The 19,164-nt window shown below is 43.1% G+C and overlaps 1 protein-coding gene across 2 annotated transcripts in view; it reads left to right on the top strand.

Annotated features, from left to right (window-relative positions):
• Nucleotides 1-19,164, top strand: part of MITD1 (microtubule interacting and trafficking domain containing 1) — a 96,368-nt gene that overhangs the window by 38,896 nt on the left and 38,308 nt on the right. For both annotated transcript variants that reach the window (XM_078658151.1, XM_078658150.1), the window contains exon 2: nucleotides 18,896-18,994. In XM_078658151.1, coding sequence (XP_078514277.1) covers nucleotides 18,896-18,994 — 99 coding nt within the window. The remainder of the gene's footprint in view (nucleotides 1-18,895; nucleotides 18,995-19,164) is intronic.

Below are 19,164 nucleotides of genomic sequence, written 5' to 3'. Positions count from 1 at the left end.
ACAGAGAAACCGAGTCTGCTGCGGCATGAGTGGGGTAGTCTGGGCCTCATCCGCATGAAGTAAAAACAGATATTTAAATAGTTATCTGGCTTAGTACTCACACAGACCCTTGCATCCACAGTCTTTTTTTTAAAAAATTTGAGTTTATTGAGGAACAGTGAACAGCATTTAGTAATGCCTCAAGCAAGAAGAACACAAGTCACCCAAAGAATAAACAAGCATTCAAAATGCAATAGGTCTTGCCTTTCATTAAGTTGAAGCTTTGCTATACAATTCCATTAGCAAATCATATGGCTTTAAATTAATCAAAGGCGAGACCTATTGCAATTTCAATGCTTGTTTTATTAGGTCTCGCCTAGTGTTGCAGTGCATGTGCTGCTCTCTTTGAGAGGCATGTAGTATTCGGTATAGTGTGGAAGCTCCGCCCACTCTCGCCCCATCTTTTTAATTGGCTTGTCTCTGAAATGCTGCCTTCCGATTGGTTGTAGGCTTGTTAGTCCCTCCTTATGACAGCCATGTCGTCATTTGTGCCCTTCCATGGCTACTGGCCCCTCTATGGCACAGACTACTTTCTTCCTGTGCCCCCCCCCCCTCCCGCAGTACGATGCCTTCTCACCGGCCCCCACCTCCTCCGCCCCCTGTTCCTGCCTCGTTACCCGCACGCATTGCCATTTGCAGTGCAATAGGTTTCGCGTAAATGCGAGTCCTATTGCATTGCCAATGCTTGTTCTTTCTCATGTGAGATGTGGGAACACCTCAAAAGTAAAAGACTGGGACAAGGGTGGAGGGGTTTTGGGTAATCAAGCTTTGCCAGTACTTCAATTTGAGTTTATAACTGTAGCCATTGTGTGTGTTAGTGACATATTTCTTAGTTTGTAAAGCTCTAGCTGATAATTATCAGCGGTTTAGTTGTTATGCGGTCGGTTGCAAGCATGCGTAGTTTCTAAAAGTCTATTAGTTCAGTAATGCCAGGCTTTGGCCATTTTAAAGACCGGCATAACCACTTTTATTATTGTAGTGTAAAAGGGTAGACACAGACGACTCTAAATGAAACAATAACCCGCTGCCTGGTATAAAAATGGCCGCCGCTAGGGACACCGTTACTCACACTAGCATGCGTCTCTATTATCTTGTCTCTGTCTCCGAATTTGACCTGCGTAAGTGAATTTGTCCTTTTCGGCACTCAATTGTTAAGGCTACGTGGGATAGGGACGCCACGAAGGAGCGCTTCCTAGAGCTGCGGAGCAGAAAGCAGGGGAACGGAGCACGAGGTTGGTTGAGGGTAGAGGACGGACGCCGGAGGACTCGTAACAACGGTAGTACAGAACCCTACGGATAGCTCAATCGCAACAGGCCCAGGTACAGACAAACTTTTCCCACTATACTTCACTGTACGCTCACTTACACCTACTGTACATACTTTGTTCGGTGTGCAACCTGCTCAGGAATTGACACACTGCAGACAACGTGTACATAGAATGGACAGAACCCACACTGTAAACTTTGGTCAGGGCAGATTTCCCCCTTTATACACTCTGCACTGTGCAGTTTGTAGCCACCCACGCGCTCTACATAGAGTTTTCTCCAGCCCGACCCATGCATCCCTGCTATATGAATCCTTCCTTCTGTGCTCACCTTGCTCTGTAGTTTTACCCACGAACACGCTGCTTAGGGCAACCTGTCTCAAATTGGTCACGTACAAGCTCCGTACACACTTCAGCTTGCCTCATCCACAAAACGCTGGGCATAGTGACCACTGAAGCATGACCAGTGGAGCTATTACCGTTCTTAGTCTAACTTATTTTTAGTCCCTGCCCTGTTCAGCTGTCCGAATCCATGTACTCCAGTGCCTGTGTAGCCTAATTCATGTGTAGACTGCACTCCGTGGTCTGATCATATGCTCCCTACCCATCGCCAGCTGCTTCACCTACTGAACACAGTGCCCAGTGTATTTATGAATTAGACACATTGACCACTTCTGGCTTGCTCAATACTGCTTAGGTCAGCCTGTCTTATGCTCCATATCGTATGCACAGTTTCATCTTCAGCCTGCCTGCTCTGGGTGTACACTTCCCTCTACGTCTTGGCCCTTCTACTTAGATTCGTATGCAGTCTGACCAATGTACACAGCTTATCCTGTACAGCTTGCTCTCTGTACACTCCCTGTCCACTGCAGACATCCCCATTTTTTCCCCTCACGCTGCTAAGTTTACCATTCCCCCAACTATTCTCCGTCTCTGCAACATGCCCCTTTTGCATACACTATATACGCTTTAGTATTTTTGTCTGCAAAATATTTACAATGAGCTGCGTAGACTATCTCTCTACACAGGTTAGTGTTGTTGCCAATTTTATCCTGCCATATTTACAAACTATTCTATACCCAGCCTGACTTTTACTGTAAACAGTGCATCTTGCTCCATGTCCAGACAACGAACGCACCATACCCAGTGTAGTTGAGTTGTACACAGTGTAATCTGCTCCATGTTCAAACTATAACTTCTGCACATACGTCTGTCTGCAGTCTTCTCTGTGTGCACAAATTGTTCAGTGCCTACTTACACCTGTTCAGACTTCACAAGCACACTGCATGTACAATTTCCTGTGCAACAACTGCACGGATACTGCATACTCGTACATATATAGCATGCACTGCCAGTGTACAATAATACGAAGACGGATTCGAGACGTTACCTTTCGGACAATCGGGGTCGATCCCGCAATCAATTAATTACTTTTTCGGATACATCGTCTTCTGGTGAAGATAGTGATAACAGCAATAGTAGACCAAATAGGAACCGAAATTGGAATCAAAACCAACAACCCCAGGGACATTCCTCCAATTCTTTTTTGGGAAGAGGCCAAACACAACCAAAGTGAGATACACACAACCATGGGAGATGACAACACGCCGCAAACACTACAAAAATTAGCGGTATCTCCCATCTTCAATTTATCAAAGAAAATACTAACAAAAGCGGAGGAAAGTCTTTTGGCCAAAGGACTCTCATTTGTACCGTCCAAAAGGACCGACTTCGTAAAAATGAACACGGAATTCATTGAGTTTTGTCGCAAGTTACGCCTAACCATGTTTTTCTCTGATAATCCAGCCCTATATCTTCTGAAGTTACAGGACTCCGCAAAAAATCGACATTCTGCCCACCAAGTAATAAAATACCTAAGGAAATCATCATATTCGAAAAAACGGTTCTTTCAGCTATTGCTGATATGGAAAAACAAAGGAAATTCGTTAAATTCAACATTTCCAAAGAGGAAACTAACGCTCTATCCTCCTTGAGAAATGACAACACGGTCACTATCAAACAAGCAGACAAGGGCGGCGCAATCGTTGTTTGGGATACCACCGATTATACCGCCGAAGTGATGAGACAACTGAACGATCACGCCTGTTACTGTAAGATTGGGAAGGACCCGACGACCAACTTTCAAAATATACTTTTTTCTATACTTAGAGAAGGATTTGAACAAGGATTCGTGGGCCCTAAGGAATTGGAGTACTTACAAAATAAACATCCAAAAAACACCCATGTTTTATGTTTTACCGAAAGTACACAAAGATCCTACTAGACCACCAGGAAGACCTATCGTAGCAGGTTGTGATTCCCTACTTGAACCAGTAGCTAAGTATGTCGACTGTTTTTTGAAAGAGTTTGTGATCTATGTGACGTCATATCTACAAGATACCACCGATTTCATCAATAAGGTTGAAATGATTGATTTCAATAACGGTAAGGATTTGCTGGTCACACTAGATGTGACAGCCCTTTATACTCAAATACCCCAAGACGAAGCTGTAGCAGTAGTGGAACACTTTTTGAATTTAAGACCTAGACCGGTCCAGGTGCCTACAAAATTTCTAGTGGACCTTGCCACATTTATATTGAAAAAAAACTACTTTTGCTTTGGAAATGAATTTTATCTCCAAGTCAAAGGAGTGGCTATGGGGTGTCCATTTGCCCCAGAACTGGCGGTATTGTTCATGTCACTCTACGAGGATACGTATGTCTACAACAATAATCCTTTTGCGGAATACATCACGACATGGCTGCGTTTTATAGACGACGTCTTTATGATCTGGATGGGTGGCGAAGAAACACTTTTATCTTTCTTTAATTGGTTGAACGCAAGAACACCGGATATAAAATTCTGTATTTCACACTCAGAGAATAAGATTGCATTTCTTGACGTTGAGGTGTTCCCGGCAGAAGGCAAACTTGCAACATCATTATTCGTCAAACCGACGGATCGCAACAAGGCTCTACTTTTCTCCAGTAATCACCCTAGGAGTTTGAAGGAAAACTTGCCCTTTGGCCAATTTCTACGGGTACGTAGAAATTGTTCCTCCAATGAGGATTACAAGTTTCATGCCGAAAAGTTGGTCTCCAAATTATGTGACAGAGGTTACCCTAAAAAGCTAGTACGTAGCGCAATGAAACGTGCCAGGTGGATACCTAGGGAAACTCTCCTGGAGCGTAAAAATAAAACAAAGTTAAAACGCCAGGTTTGTGTTACCACCTATTGCCCCAATGCCAATAAATTAAAAAAAATCATTGGCCAAAATTGGCACCTAATAAAGAATTTGGATGAAAGCCTGCATGCACCTCCGTTGTTTGCCTTCAAAAAGGAGAATAGTATAGCCAACTATGTAGTAAGAGCTGCCACCAAAAAAGAAAGTCAACCCTCTCTAAGACAAATGATGGGGCTAACTCCTGTTGTTGGCCACCATAAGTGCGGCACGTGTGTATGCTGCGATTTAACCATCGAGGGAGCCTTATTTCAACATCAGGGCATCTCATGGAAACATGAGACTTTCAGCAATTGCAAATCAAAGTTTGTAGTCTACGGAATCCTCTGCCCATGTGGCCTCCTGTACATCGGAAAAACCAACCAGGAAATTCGACAGAGAATTTGCCAACCTAAATCGAGGATAAAAAACAAAGTTGAAACCGCACCTTTGGTTAATCACTGGAGTCGACATAAACACCAGATAACTGATCTAAAATGGACCGTGATTTCAAAAGTAGAAAAGGACCAGCGCGGTGGCGATTGGGATCTAAAACTCGCTAAACGAGAGGCACACCTCATTGTTATGTTTAATACAGCAGTGACAGGACTTAATGAATTATCGGAAATTTATAAACTATAGAGATCTAGACTCTGAACGTATCCATATGGAATCCTGTGCATGTCGCTACTTCTTTAGTGACAGGCTTTATACATTTACCCTCACCTCTAACGTTGAATGCTAAATCATTCTTTTCTCCACGCTCGTGGAACATTCTACGACGTAAGAAGTCCCGGGAAAGTGTGCCCGATTGTACCACAAAGACGTGACGAATGGGTATATTGTTACGCATTAATGTGAATGCAACACCTGTGCGCACTATAATTAAAGATCTGATGGTGACTTTTTATGGAGCATCGTTTCCTGCCAATCCGACAGGATGTATGGGGCCAACGTATACTTGCGAGTTGTAACCTCCGCGCCACCACGCATGCGCCTACAAACAGGGTCTAGTATATAGGAACACTATACTTTGCAAACCGGACTGATCTGCGCATGCGCGAAGTGATTAGTGCTGGATTCCACGCCGAAGAATTAGGCGACTGGACGGACCGTTGCAATCTAGGTCAGTACATACACGGAACCTCCCTCTTGCAATGCGATTGAACCGGCTGATGGGTGCATCAATTTGTATCTTACCAGACCATTCTATCTTCCCGCAGTAAGGCTCCCGCGGCGAATTAATAAGGAACCTGACGGTCAAGATCAGACCAGGATTCCATTACCTCGGGACCCCGGGTAAGAGCCGTTCTATTTCAGTCAGTGTAGTACTATATACTGCACTTTTTTTAAATGGAATTCAAGACTGAATTTGCACATTGCCCCACAGGTCCCGTGGTATTCGACTACACTTTTCTTCAACTACACAGGACACACTGTTACCGAGGATCAAGGTAATTTCTTTGGACTCCTCGGTCGGTTGCTCTAGATTCTTTCCCCTGAAGTAGACACTGACACATATGTTTTTTATTATTCTGCACAGGTTGTCTTTTCCTTTACCTATGAATTTGATCCGCTGGACTGATTCCTATTGGTAAGCTGGTTGGTTTTTATGGGTGTTGTAGGGCAATTCAGGTCCTACCTTTGAAATCTGTATACTTAGGTTCCTTTTTCTCTTTACAGAATAACCTGGCCCTGAGGAGAATCCCACCGACCACTGGGGATTCGAAACGCGTAGGCCCCCCTCTGTTTTGGGGTCTGCCTTTGGTAGTTCTAGTTCTATAGTGCACTAGTTCTGACAACAGTACACTCACTTTTGTAAATAATTTGAAATAATTGATTTGTTTTGATTTAAAGGAGTGTGCGATGTTGAATTGAATTTTCTAGAAACCCATAGCAGATCCATTACTCCCCCTACTGGTGTATTAGTTCTCCAGTGTGTGTGTGAAGTATTCCTGTTTGAATGTATGAATGTATGTGGTATGACTGTGATATGGTTGACTTATGACTGATATACTGATATTTTATCTGGTGTTGTGTCCTTATTTCATTTTTCTTGTCGAAAAATTCTGTTGATGTTGACTGTACCCAATAAGGTTTAAATCATTTAACTTATCTGACGATACTTAGAGAATAAAAACAGCTATTCAATAGCACCTCCCAGTTTTGAAGTATACTTTTTCTGGTTGACAAAAGGGCTTGTTAATTAGTTTATCAGTACTGGCATCTCTATTTTGTTGTTTAGTGTACAATAATAGGGCACTACTATTCAGTTTTTATAAGCTGTGAACACACAGTGCAAACTCCGGCCCAAAATCCTAATTTTTGTGCAGACAGTGTGCAAGCACTTCCATATATGCCGACATGTCAGTCATACACCTAGTGCCCCCCACCGTCTTTACACGCAGTTAGAAGCCATTTGCAAATCCCTCTTTATTGTTCAACTTGCCATGAGAGTATTCATTTGGCCAATTCTCTCTGATGAACCACTACTCCTGGCCTTTTGAACGCACTGTACAGTGCACCAACTCTACAGACACTGCGTACACTTTACAATTTGCAGACCGTATGCTGAAATGTTTTCCCATACCTGGCGTATCACGCAGTTCGGTGGTTACTTTCCCTCCATGTTAAAGAACAGTAGATGTTTCAACACCCAGCCTATTGGCTGTATAGCTAAATACATATAAGGTCCCAAAGGCGAGACCGATTGCTTTGCAAATGCTTGTTAAGAATGGTTTGAAATCACCGGAGGGCAAAAGTTTATGCATCAGGCTTCTGAAGCCCAGTCTCACTACAATGGCTTAGCTATCTTGTTTTTCACAGTCCCTGGAAACCGTTCCACTCTTCCTGAAGAGTTGGAGTGGTAAGCAAGATGAAATGGTTTTGCATAATTCTTGGTCCAGAGAGGACATAAAATAGGTACACTTATCACTCCCTGTCTGGAGAGGAATTCCAACCCTTGGGATAAAGTGTCTTTGCATTTCTTGCCTACAAGGATTGCATTATCTCCAGCACATGAGTAGGCTTCAATCCGTCTAGAAAGCATGCATACTAGAAGCAGATTATCAAGTCACTCAAATGAAATCAATTTGGGTATGGGTGAAGTGCCCTCATTGCAGTGTGTTGGCTGCAGGGGTGGTTTGAAATACGTACTAATGTTGTATGCTTGTCAAGTGGGCAGTAGAAGGGTGGAAGGAAGCATACCAATGAGTACTTGCTGAATGGATCATCCTGTCTGTTAATATGGGCAACCCCATGGCACAGTGAGGCAAGGTTCGCAAGTAGTGCTTTTGGTGCAGCCACACTTCCTAGCTTGTCCCTCCAACCTCAATCTTGAGCTCATTTTACAGTCCTGCTTTAACCATGCACTTTTCAGTATCGTGAGCACAGTCTTCTAATACAGCAACTCCTATATGGTGGCATGAGGAGATCAGCAGTATGGGATACATATAAAGTGACTTCTGAATTGGAGACAAACAGCTCTTTTAGCTCTCTGATTGGAAGGGCCTAGCAAACGTTTAGTCAACCAGGATTTTTCGCTTATGACTACTGGTGCTTTATTTCTACTTTTATTTATGAGTGAGTCTCATTGTTGTAGTCTCACTCACAGTAAATTCATGGTAATTAGACTGAGCATCTTAACTGCACGTGTCTGCCTTTTAAGAAAAGGCTGCTGCACAGGCTAGCATAAAAGGCACTGGACTTGTTACATGTGAGCACGCTTGAGCAGGCTGCATGTTTGCGACTACCTCTGTCCAATATCTGCACACAGGTAGCCTTTTTGCAGAAGGATTTGTATTGACATGGGCTAGACCTTTTAATAGGAGTGGGCATTTCTGGAGTTGGTCTGTAGTACCATGGCGGTTTCTCTGTATAATACATACATACTGGTGAATTCTGCCCTTATGTACAGTTTTGCTTCACTTGAGTATAATGTTCAGCGAGGTATCAAACTGGAGTAAAACATGCACACCCAGATGGAATATGGTTTCCCCAATAAAGCACATATTATGGGATTTCAATATTTGTCCTATTTCTCTTGATCAGCTCATATTCATATTCCAGGTCTTTCTACCCCATACCGGGCAAAGTTAATTACTCTGCTGTCCAGCAGAGTGATCAAATACCTCCCCAGACAAATATGACAAGAATCCTGTGCACACGTTAAGCGAGGTGTAACAAAGTGGACACGATAGAAAGTATTTTTGTTCTTCAAAGGATTGTATTTGACCTTCCTTTGTTGAAAGGTAACTTCAAAAGCAAATGACCAGCCCCTTAGGAAGACAGGACCCGTCTCTCCGCTGCCATATCCCAGGTATTAGCTGGTTTGAGACGGATGTACCCGCCCATCTCCGAGTCCACAGTGACTCACTATCGCTGATTCTTTCAACCCAGACCCCAGACGCCGGGTCGGAAATATCACCGGCTATACGGACCGTTACCCCATTTGTGCTTACAGCCCTGAAGAGTCATGGGCTCCTTGCCCGCTTGACGGAACACGTGTTGGCTGGTCATTTGCTTTTGAAGTTACCTTTCAACAAAGGAAGGTCAAATACAATCCTTTTAAGAACAAAAATACTTTCTATCGTGTCCACTTTGTTTCATTTACTACCTATTGTGTTCTTTTGATTAAGCATGATACATGTATACACCTCGCTTAACGTGTGCACAGGATTCTTGTCATAATTACCGAGTGGGCCCTGGCCACTCTCTGCAGAGGTTTCGGGGTCTCCTCTGACCTTGCTGCACCGTCTTCATTATTGTTGTTTTTTACCTAACACACACCGCTACCAGTTAAGGCGCCACACTTCCTGTACACGTCAAAACCCTCCACAGAACCCGCCACCTCCACAGACAAAAGCACTATCAACAGTGATTGACACAGTTCCTTGGAAAGAAAAGATGGGGAGGAAATTTGCATCTGAATATTAGCTTGTCACCCTGTACATGGGTTGGTACAAAGCAGGGAGCGCAGTCCCCTGGAGCCAGCACGGGAGGGGCTTGCCTTTAAAGTTTAAGTGGGAAGAATTCAGGAGGCTGTCATCCAGAGGTGGAGCGGATGCCCACAGAGGTGCTCTTAACAGAGAAAACTTGAAGTCTTTATTTTGGATTGTCCCAGAATGCTGTGTAGAAGGGTTTTGGGATGGGGTGGAGGGATGATGTGGCATCATAGGATTGGCCAGGAGCATCAGACCCTTGAAACTTTTTACCAACACTTAAAACCTCCCCCAGAAGCAAAAGACTGATGAGAAGGCCCAGGACCGGGAAGCGACGACAGCAGAAAAAGAGACCCACATGGAAGGTGAATCCCTCCGACACCCTTCAAGGATGGACTAAGATGTTTAATTCAAGCTGAACCCCAGGATTAGTGTGGGTCTCTCGAGGGCCAGTGGTGCTGCTTCCCTTTTACCCCCGATGACCATTGGGGGAAAAGGACCTGCTGGGGAACTTTGGTTGGTTCCCCTAGGACTTCTGTGGACTGGCCCTTGGCTCTGCTACGGGTCCCCAAAGTCCGATTGTGACAGCTGTTTCGTGCCAGTCAGACTGTATCTGAACGGCTGTCCGAATCGGATATCATAATCGCTCTGCCCGAAACGTGTCCATAGAGCTGTATTATTCAGCTCCAAACAACTTGGGCTGTCCGAATGCTGCTTGGAACCGAATTGGACAGCACCGAATGCTTTCCTTGCATTGTAATCGGTCGTTCGGAACTGTATCCGATTTAATCGGAAACATAGGTTCCCTATCAGATTCCGTTAATCTGAATCCCGTTCGGAGCCTTTGCGAAAGATATCGTAATCAGCCCGCTAATGGTAACGTCAACATTTTGTCAACCTTTCTTTCCCTGTATCCATAAACTCCCTCCCCCCTGCCCCCCACCCCCACCTGCAGTTCTACATGTCTTCATGAAACTCAATATCAAGTCTAGCCAGGGCACATTTGTCAAATTGCTGAAGGGCTCTCGATCTCTGCGGGCATGCAATTTCCCTGCAGTCTTTGTCCATCTAGTTTAAAACCGAGTGTTGTACTAACAGAAAAAATATTTTTTTTTTTTGTCAGATTGCTAGACAGTCATTTGATCGGCATTGTGTCCCAGATTTTGCTGCGCCACTTATGTGTCATTGGAGCCATTCTTTGTTTCCATATTCTAACAATTTCTGTCTTTTTTGTAATCAGCAGTTGGGAGTTCAGATCCCATTCTCTTTATTGTACATTGTTCCCAAGATATTGTTTTTTTATCCCCAGCACTCTCAGTTTTGGATTTGATGGACTCTGAAGTCTCATAATCTTTCTAATTGCATCCAGCAACTCTTTGGACAATATTGTCAACACTGGGCATGCCCACCAGATATGCAGTGGGTCCCCTTTTTTCACTGCATTGCCTTCAACACGTCTGGCTCATGTTTGATTCACTTAGTCAACTTAGTCCCAGAACATCATTATTTTGAGCCTTGTTTTACTATGAAGTATTGATTTGTTGAATCTTGTTGCGTCCCTTCAGAAGTCAATCTATTATTTCTCTGTTACTACAGCATTTAACATCTTTCCCATCATATGTTATATCTCAGTTTTTGGGGTTTAGTGCTGTTAGAAATGGGGGTCTCTAGTTTGCAATGGGTAGGTACCTTTGTCCAAATAGGGACCCTTCTTCCTAGTCTGGCTAAGGGAGTTACACTCCTAAAATAACCCCTACTCACCCCCTTGGTAGCTTGGTACGAACAGTCAGGCTTATCTTAGAGGCAGTGTGTAAAGCATTTGCGCATAACCAACAGTAATACAGTGTAAGCACTATAAAAGGACACCACACCAGTTTAGAAAAATATCCAATATTTTTATATACTTAAGACCAAAAACGATAAAAAATCTACAATACAGTACTTGGAAAATAGATACTTTGCAAGATGTCTTGTAAAATGCAGGAATATCTAAAAAACACAGTTCGTACGAGTCGGTAGCTCCTTCTGGGGCTATTGCGATGCTGAAAACAACAGAGTCTAACAGTTCCAGCCGACCGCACCGAAACGGGCCAGCAAAAGCCTCTGACTCTGTAACAGTACCTTTCTCGTTGCGGTTACACGGAGTGTGAGCCCGTCGTGGCAACCGTCACTGTTGCGTTGTAAAATGGAAGCAGTGCAGGGCGCAGTGTCCTCTCTATGCGGTGCAGGCGGCGGCTCTATGACGATTGTCCAGACAGCGTCGGTGAGACCAAGGCTTACGGTGCAGGGTGAGACTGTGCTTTATGCGGTGCTGGCAGGTTGTAGACTTATTCTAATAATATTGTTACAGAAAGTGAAAGTTAGTTAAGGGAATTAGCATAAGACCAAAACAACTACAGGAATACCATGAATGAATACCCCCAGCACATAAGAGCCACCAAGCGGACCTTTATTAAGTACAAAATCCACACCAACGCAAGTAACGCAAAATAACTCTTCAACATCATACAGCAGTTCACCAAACCCCCCAGCGAAGCCACGGACATCTCACCGTCTCAGGACCTCTGCAACAAGCTCAGCTCCTACTTCCACCTGAAAATCAAGGCCCTCTACGACAACTTCAGTGAACAGACTCCGGACACCATCTCCCTCTCCACTACAGACAACCAGCCAATTCATCACCACTTGGAAACCTGCCACGACTGAAGACACCGCCACGACCATGAAGAACACCCCCTCAGGAGCCCCACGGACCCCTGCCCTTCGTATATCTACCACAGAGCTGCCGCCGCCATAGCACCTGAACTAGGCCGGACCATCAACGCCTCCCTCGAATCCGGCATCTTCCCCGATGACTGGAAGCAGGCAGAGATCAAGCCCCTCCTCAAGAAACCGTTGGCCGACCCGACGGACCTGAAAAACTACCGGCCCATCTCTCTCCTTCCCTTCGCAGCCAAAGTCACAGAGAGATTCATCAATGCCCAGCTGACCACCTTCATTGAAGAGAATGCCATCCTCGACTCCTCCAAGTCCGGATTTCGCAGCAACCACAGCACTGAGACTGCCCTCCTCGCCGTCAACGATGACATCCGCATGCTACTCGACCAGGGCCACACTGCGGCCCTCATCCTTCTGGATGTCTCCGCTGCCTTCGACACCGTATCACACCGCACACTCACAGCCAGACTCCACAACTCAGTTATTCAAGGAACCGCGCTCGACTGAACCAGCTCTGTTCTCTCCAGCAGAATCCAAAGGATCAGATTCCACCCCCCTTCCTCTCCGAACCTACAGAGATCAGCTGTGGAATACCCCAAGGATTCTCGCTCAGCCTCACACTCTTTAACATCTACAGGGCCCCCCTCGCCACCACCGTCAGACGGCATGGGCTCAGCATAGTATCTTACGCCAACGACACCCAGCCCATCCTCTCTCTCACGAAGAACCCTGAAGACACCAGACTCAGTTTCCAAGAAGGAATGAAAGACGTTGCAGCCTGGATGAGCGACAGCTGCCTTAAACTGAACTCGGAGAAGACAAAGGTCCTCAACTCCTACCGCATCCACCACAAGACCTTCAAGTGGAACCCCCCTCCCCCGAATGCCCCCCAGAATGCAGAAAGACCGTCACCCACACACACATAACCAGCAGACTAGACTGCGGTAACACCCTCTATGCCGGAATCAACAAAACCCTGCTACACAAGCTCTAAACCATCCAGAACACCTCAGCCAGATTCGTCCTCGATACCCCACGACATGAGCACAGGATCCAGCACCTACGAGACCTCCACTGGCTCCCCATCAAGAAGAGAGTAACCTTCAAAGTTCTCTCACACGCCTACAAATTCCTCCAACATTGGACCCAAATACCTCAACAAAAGAGTCTCCTTCCACGTACCCAAAAGGAACCTCCAATCTGCTGACCTCGCCCTGGCAGAGACCCCACGCATCGACAGAACCAGAGCAGGCGGAAGAGCCTTCTCCTACGTCGCAGCTAAGACCTGGAACGAGCTCGCAATCAACATCCGATGCTCCCCCACTCTGCACACCTTCAGAAAGCGCCTAAAGTCATGGCTCTTCAACTGATCCGGAGCTACAAACTCGCCATCCCCCCACCCCCAGCGCCTTGAGACCCTAACGGGTGAGTAGCGCACTTTACAACCCCCTGATTGATTGATTGATTGATTGATTGATTGAGTCACAATGAATGCAATGTATCTTTAAGACATTAAACAAGCACAGTACATCTGACAATCAAAATGTTAAGTAGATAAGGCTAAATACAGAAAGGGCGAGGAGTTTGTAGCCTTCTCTAAGCAACAAGCAGCAAAATCCAACAGGAATGTCATAAAGTATCTAAAGTCTCTTTTCCTAAATGCTTTAATTTTTGTTTTTTTTTAATCCGGTGAAATATAAACGCACAAATTCATGGCATTATATTGCGTAAATGAGCAGCAATAAAAATGGTATTTGCACAACACCAATTACATAATTAATTCAAAAACACACATACGTGCACATTAATCTCATTGGCTGTTAAATGCATTGTTTTGTTAATGTGAATACATGAGAGAACAGAATAACTGCTACTGTACATTCATAAAGATGGAGGTTAGCTCAAAGCCTTGCAGTGTTGCAGTACATGTACATCCCTTCCGGAGGGGGCTAAAGATAGTTACTTTTGCACACAAGGACAGAGACCATGGTTTGCAGCTGAATTTCAATCATTTAGGAAAAAAGTAAGACACATAAGCGTGTGTAGTATGAACACAAAAATTCATGCAATTTTCTGAAATGGGACAAACACTCTTCTATATGGGGCACTATTTCCCCCCAAAATATTTTACTTATTCAAGCTCATGCCTTTGGGCTCTGCTTTGTACAGGTCTCACATATTGCAGGGCATAGGCGAACTTGTAGAAACTTTCTGAAACCAATCTGGTAAAGTACAAAGATCTATGTTAGAGAGTTTTGTAGGTCCAAACCAGACACACACAAAACGAACCTACATTGTAATGTGCAGAGAGCATAATGCAATGAGCAGTGCAAGGGCATGTAGGGGGGAATAAGGGTAAGGCCAGTATCACCAAGATCCAAAACAGTACTGTGCTTGGACTCCAAAGTAGGAATATACATTGCATTTGGAATGAAGTGTGACATTCATATTGTGACTGGCTGCACAAACTTTTACCAGGAAGGCCAATAAACAACCACCATAACAGGTTCCCAAGAAAAAGGGACTGTTCCTCCCCACCATCGAAGGCTGGCACCAACCCAGACATCTTGACCTGGACATGGGACCATAGGGTTACAGCTCCAGAGATGTTCATCCTTTCAGGTTTTCATGGGAAGTGTTACATTCTTTAATGACCTGTGATTTTTATTGACATAAAGCACACCTGATCAGGTAATAGGGCTTAGAACGAGAGAGTTTTCTAAATTGATCCATACTGAGGGCACCAAGCACAGGGTTAGCATTCTCCACTAGTCTTATCAAAGAGATGGTGGGTTAGGCACAGAACCTGTTTGTTTTCATTGCCTCATTGCTGATCACGGCAATGTAATTTATTGTACAAATTGTAGACTTTACTTGCAGATGCGGAACAGAGCTGTTAAAGGAATACCTTGAATAGTGCTGCTATATCCTTGTATAGTAATCTGCTTCCCAAGCACAGCAGGTATGACTCTTAATAGTGCATTTAGCTACGAAGAGGAACCCTTTGATATTATGATATCATTCAACTTATTTCTCCCCAGTCGGATTATACCTGGTTTAAGGATTTTGTCACCATTTAATCATATGAATAAATAATCTATCCATTTAGTTCTTACATGACAGTTTTTCTCTTAATATAGGGAGGTTCTGTGCAAAACCTTTGATAATCTGATGGTTGGTTGACCCAGACATTCTCTTTTGCTTCTTTACCAGGATTTTATGCTTACCTGTTCTATGAGCTTTTCTTTCTGAATTCCAGTACTGTCCACCATGCCATTGTAATGTAGAGACAAAGGTAGGTAACATGTTGCAAAGGTGTGCCATAACACCATAACACTCCCACGGTTGTGTTAAGTGTTTCACTAATCAATGGTCACCTTGTATGTGTGCGATTAACCTTCTCTCTCTAACGCAAGATACACTGGAGAGACCTGTGTAAGCTTTGTACTGACAACCCACAGTGCTGGGAAATGTGCTGATCATCTTAGAATCAGTATATTGACCACTAATTGTTTATTCACTTCATTTGTAAGAGATATGTTTCACCTGGAGTAAGATGATGCTGGAAGGTCTTTTAGGAATGCAAACATCACAGGCATGAGGAAAATTCACAAATAACTACAGGCCGAATAATTGTCATATAATGTTATATGCAGGGCATTTCCTTGTAACTGACACCATAAATGGTTAGTCAAAATATTGGAAAACCCTAGGCAGCGCTTAACAGCTAGCTCCTTTCCCAAACTAATGTTGATACTAAACCTTTCAGTCAGTATGTGAATGTGGCTGGTAAGGTCAGTAGGGCCCATTCGTTGATAAGCAGAGCTCCTCTTTTACCACTTTTCCGTAAAACAAGAGTTTCCTTTGTGATTTAGTAGGAATTCTGGAGCTGGTGCATGGTGACACTCCATGGAAAAATCTATTATCCACCTCTTCCCTTAATTAGATCTTCCCCCTGCAGTGTGTCTGTCTGTTTTTCCACTCCCACCCTCAATATGCAAACCTCTCCCTCTTTTATATCATTTACTTGTGTGGCAAAATATTAATTCATGTTGATTGTATTGCAGATTTACAAAGTTCAGGCAAGGGGGGCAGTCACTTATGGGGGGGAGCTTTGGAGCCACCTACAATCTCAAAGTCTCCAAATTACAGAAAACAAATTCCTCAGGCAGTTGACTGCTCTCCCGCCAGGCACGCCATTACTACCCCTGAGATTGGATCTGGGCGTGAGGCCCATCACTGAGAAGCTTGGCCTCAAACCGCTAACTTTTTGGCACCGCCTCTGGAGTAGTCAAGATCTCACTACTTACAGAACTGAGCTCCAGGAATTTTTAACATTACCTAATGTTGCCAATTTGCCTTGGCTAATTTACATCAGGAGGATCTGTGAAACTCTCAGAATGCCAGAACTGTGGTTAGACCCGGAAAATGCCTGTACCAGAATCTCAAGGAAAAAGCTGTCCAGAGCATATTACGATTACATGCTTGCACGAGCTCTGGAGGGCACTTGCGAGGGATCCTTATCATCTCAGTTCATCAAAAATAAGGATTCCTATAATCTGGAAGCGGTTTTGAACGATATATCTCCGCCCCTTACAAGAAAGCTATTCCTACAGTGGAGGTACGGGACTCTTCCTCTTGGGTCCTTCACAAAATCATGGTCCGGCGAGTCTGGAAAAGGGACATGTCCGGTGTGTGCCCAGTCTGTGGAGAACGAGGTTCATGTAGTATTCATATGCGGAGCTTACAGGAAAAGTAGAAAATACTGGCTTGTCCCCGTCCTCAAAAACCTGGGATTCGGAACACTGTCACCCGCATATAGAGTCCTAAAAACTGACCTATCCCCACTGATTGTCTTTTCCATGGCTAAATTTTTAACTGCAATGTGGCATGTTCGCACTAAACTGGTGAAGGGAGGTGGACTCCCCCAATAATTTTTCTTGCCCATGATTAACTGAATTTGTTCTTAAAGCTGATTTTAACCATTACAGTATTTTAGAATAATGATAATTTTATTCATCTCTATTTCTTCTCTTGTATTTGGGATTTAAACAATGTGAGATAACATGTACATCTTTTATGATCAATTGATCGAAAAAAAGATTTCAAATGAATGATTGTATTTATGAAAAGAAATTTGACAATTTTATAAAACAAATGTTTCCTTCAATTGTTGTTAACCATGATCATTTGGCAGTGGGGTGCATTCGAGCAAACAGGATATTGTTGCAACTGTATCCCTAACACAATTTTATTCTTCAGACTGTGCTGAAGTGCAGTCACAAGTTAGCGGCAACATGTCTGGAGCACACCTTCGAACTTCACACTTGATACAAACATACCTTCCACATAGACCACTTTGTAAACTCAGACTGACACAAACTAATCAAACAGAGCAGTTATTTCGTCCTACAGTGTAAAGAGAAATTCCCCTATGGCCTTATAATTACATATGCGACATAGTTCAAACTATAGTGATATATCTAAATAGAATCCCAAATGACACATAAATTACATGAGCAACTATTTTTTCTTTACTTTCTTTTATTCATTTACTTTTTTTGCGCATGAGTTACCTTCATTTTCTACTTTTTTTTGTATTGAACATTTTCATCGTATACAAAATCAATAAATACTATACATCATCAGAAAAAAAATTTTTTTAAACAATACTAAAGGAAAAAACCCCGTTATCCACACATACAACAACAATCACTCACTATTCATACATACTTGATACTGTTACCCACACAACATACAATACAATCAAACGTATTAAAATAACTCCGCTGACATATTTCATCAGGATTTAAAATATCCCGCGCCTACTGACTGCCTGGAAGCTTCAAAGCATCCCTGATTTAATTTCTTCCTGAGATATTATAGAAACCCTGTCTCCACGAGATTTTAAGGGAGAAAATCTGTGGGTCCTGAGGAAGGTGGTGCCAATCCACCGAAACGCGTAGACCTGGCGTACTTAGTCCTCTAAGCCATCTGGACTACCTCATGCACAGAAAACGTTTGATTGTATTGTATGTTGTGTGGGTAACAGTATCAAGTATGTATGAATAGTGAGTGATTGTTGTTGTATGTGTGGATAACGGGGTTTTTTCCTTTAGTATTGTTTAAAAAAAATTTTTTTCTGATGATGCATAGTATTTATTGATTTTGTATACGATGAAAATGTTCAATACAAAAAAAAGTAGAAAATGAAGGTAACTCATGCGCAAAAAAAGTAAATGAATAAAAGAAAGTAAAGAAAAAATAGTTGCTCATGTAATTTATGTGTCATTTGGGATTCTATTTAGATATATCACTATAGTTTGAACTATGTCGCATATGTAATTATAAGGCCATAGGGGAATTTCTCTTTACACTGTTTATTTTGTCCTCTCTCTTCCCTGGCCAAAAGTAAGTTTCAGAGGGGGTCCCATTATTTTGCTGTTATTTCGTCCTACACCAGAAAATGCTTTGAGGTCCAATTATGATTAGGAAAGCCCTATATAAGAGTGATACCCCACAATGCAATACTCGTTTGGCAATTTTGAGACTAGGTTGTGTATACATTTGAGGATGTTTTTAAAATATGTATTGGTACAGCTTTTAAAGAGAAAGGCTTCACAATTGCTATTTGTTGTGTGTTTATTATTTGTTAAAAATATGGATTAAAATTGGTAACATTTTGTAATTGTATGTATGTCTTATTTCACAGGGACAAAAGACATCAAGAAAGCACACTACAGGCAGAAAATTACAGATTACATGGACAGGGCAGAACAAATTAAAAAGCATCTCGAGAAAGAAAAAGAGGGTAGGTTCTGTTTTGTACATTTATATACTATGGTTTGGAACATTTGAATTTAACTGCACAAGTACAAAGTCACATGGAGTGCTTTCAGCATAATACTCAGACCATATATTTTGAATATAACTGTTTTTTGTGTTTTTGATTTATACTGTCCACAACTGTAGTTTTATTGA

Source organism: Lissotriton helveticus, chromosome 8 (genome assembly GCF_964261635.1).
Source record: "Lissotriton helveticus chromosome 8, aLisHel1.1, whole genome shotgun sequence".
NCBI classification, from domain to species: Eukaryota; Metazoa; Chordata; class Amphibia; order Caudata; family Salamandridae; genus Lissotriton; species Lissotriton helveticus.
This window is presented reverse-complemented; position numbering and strand designations above follow the sequence as displayed.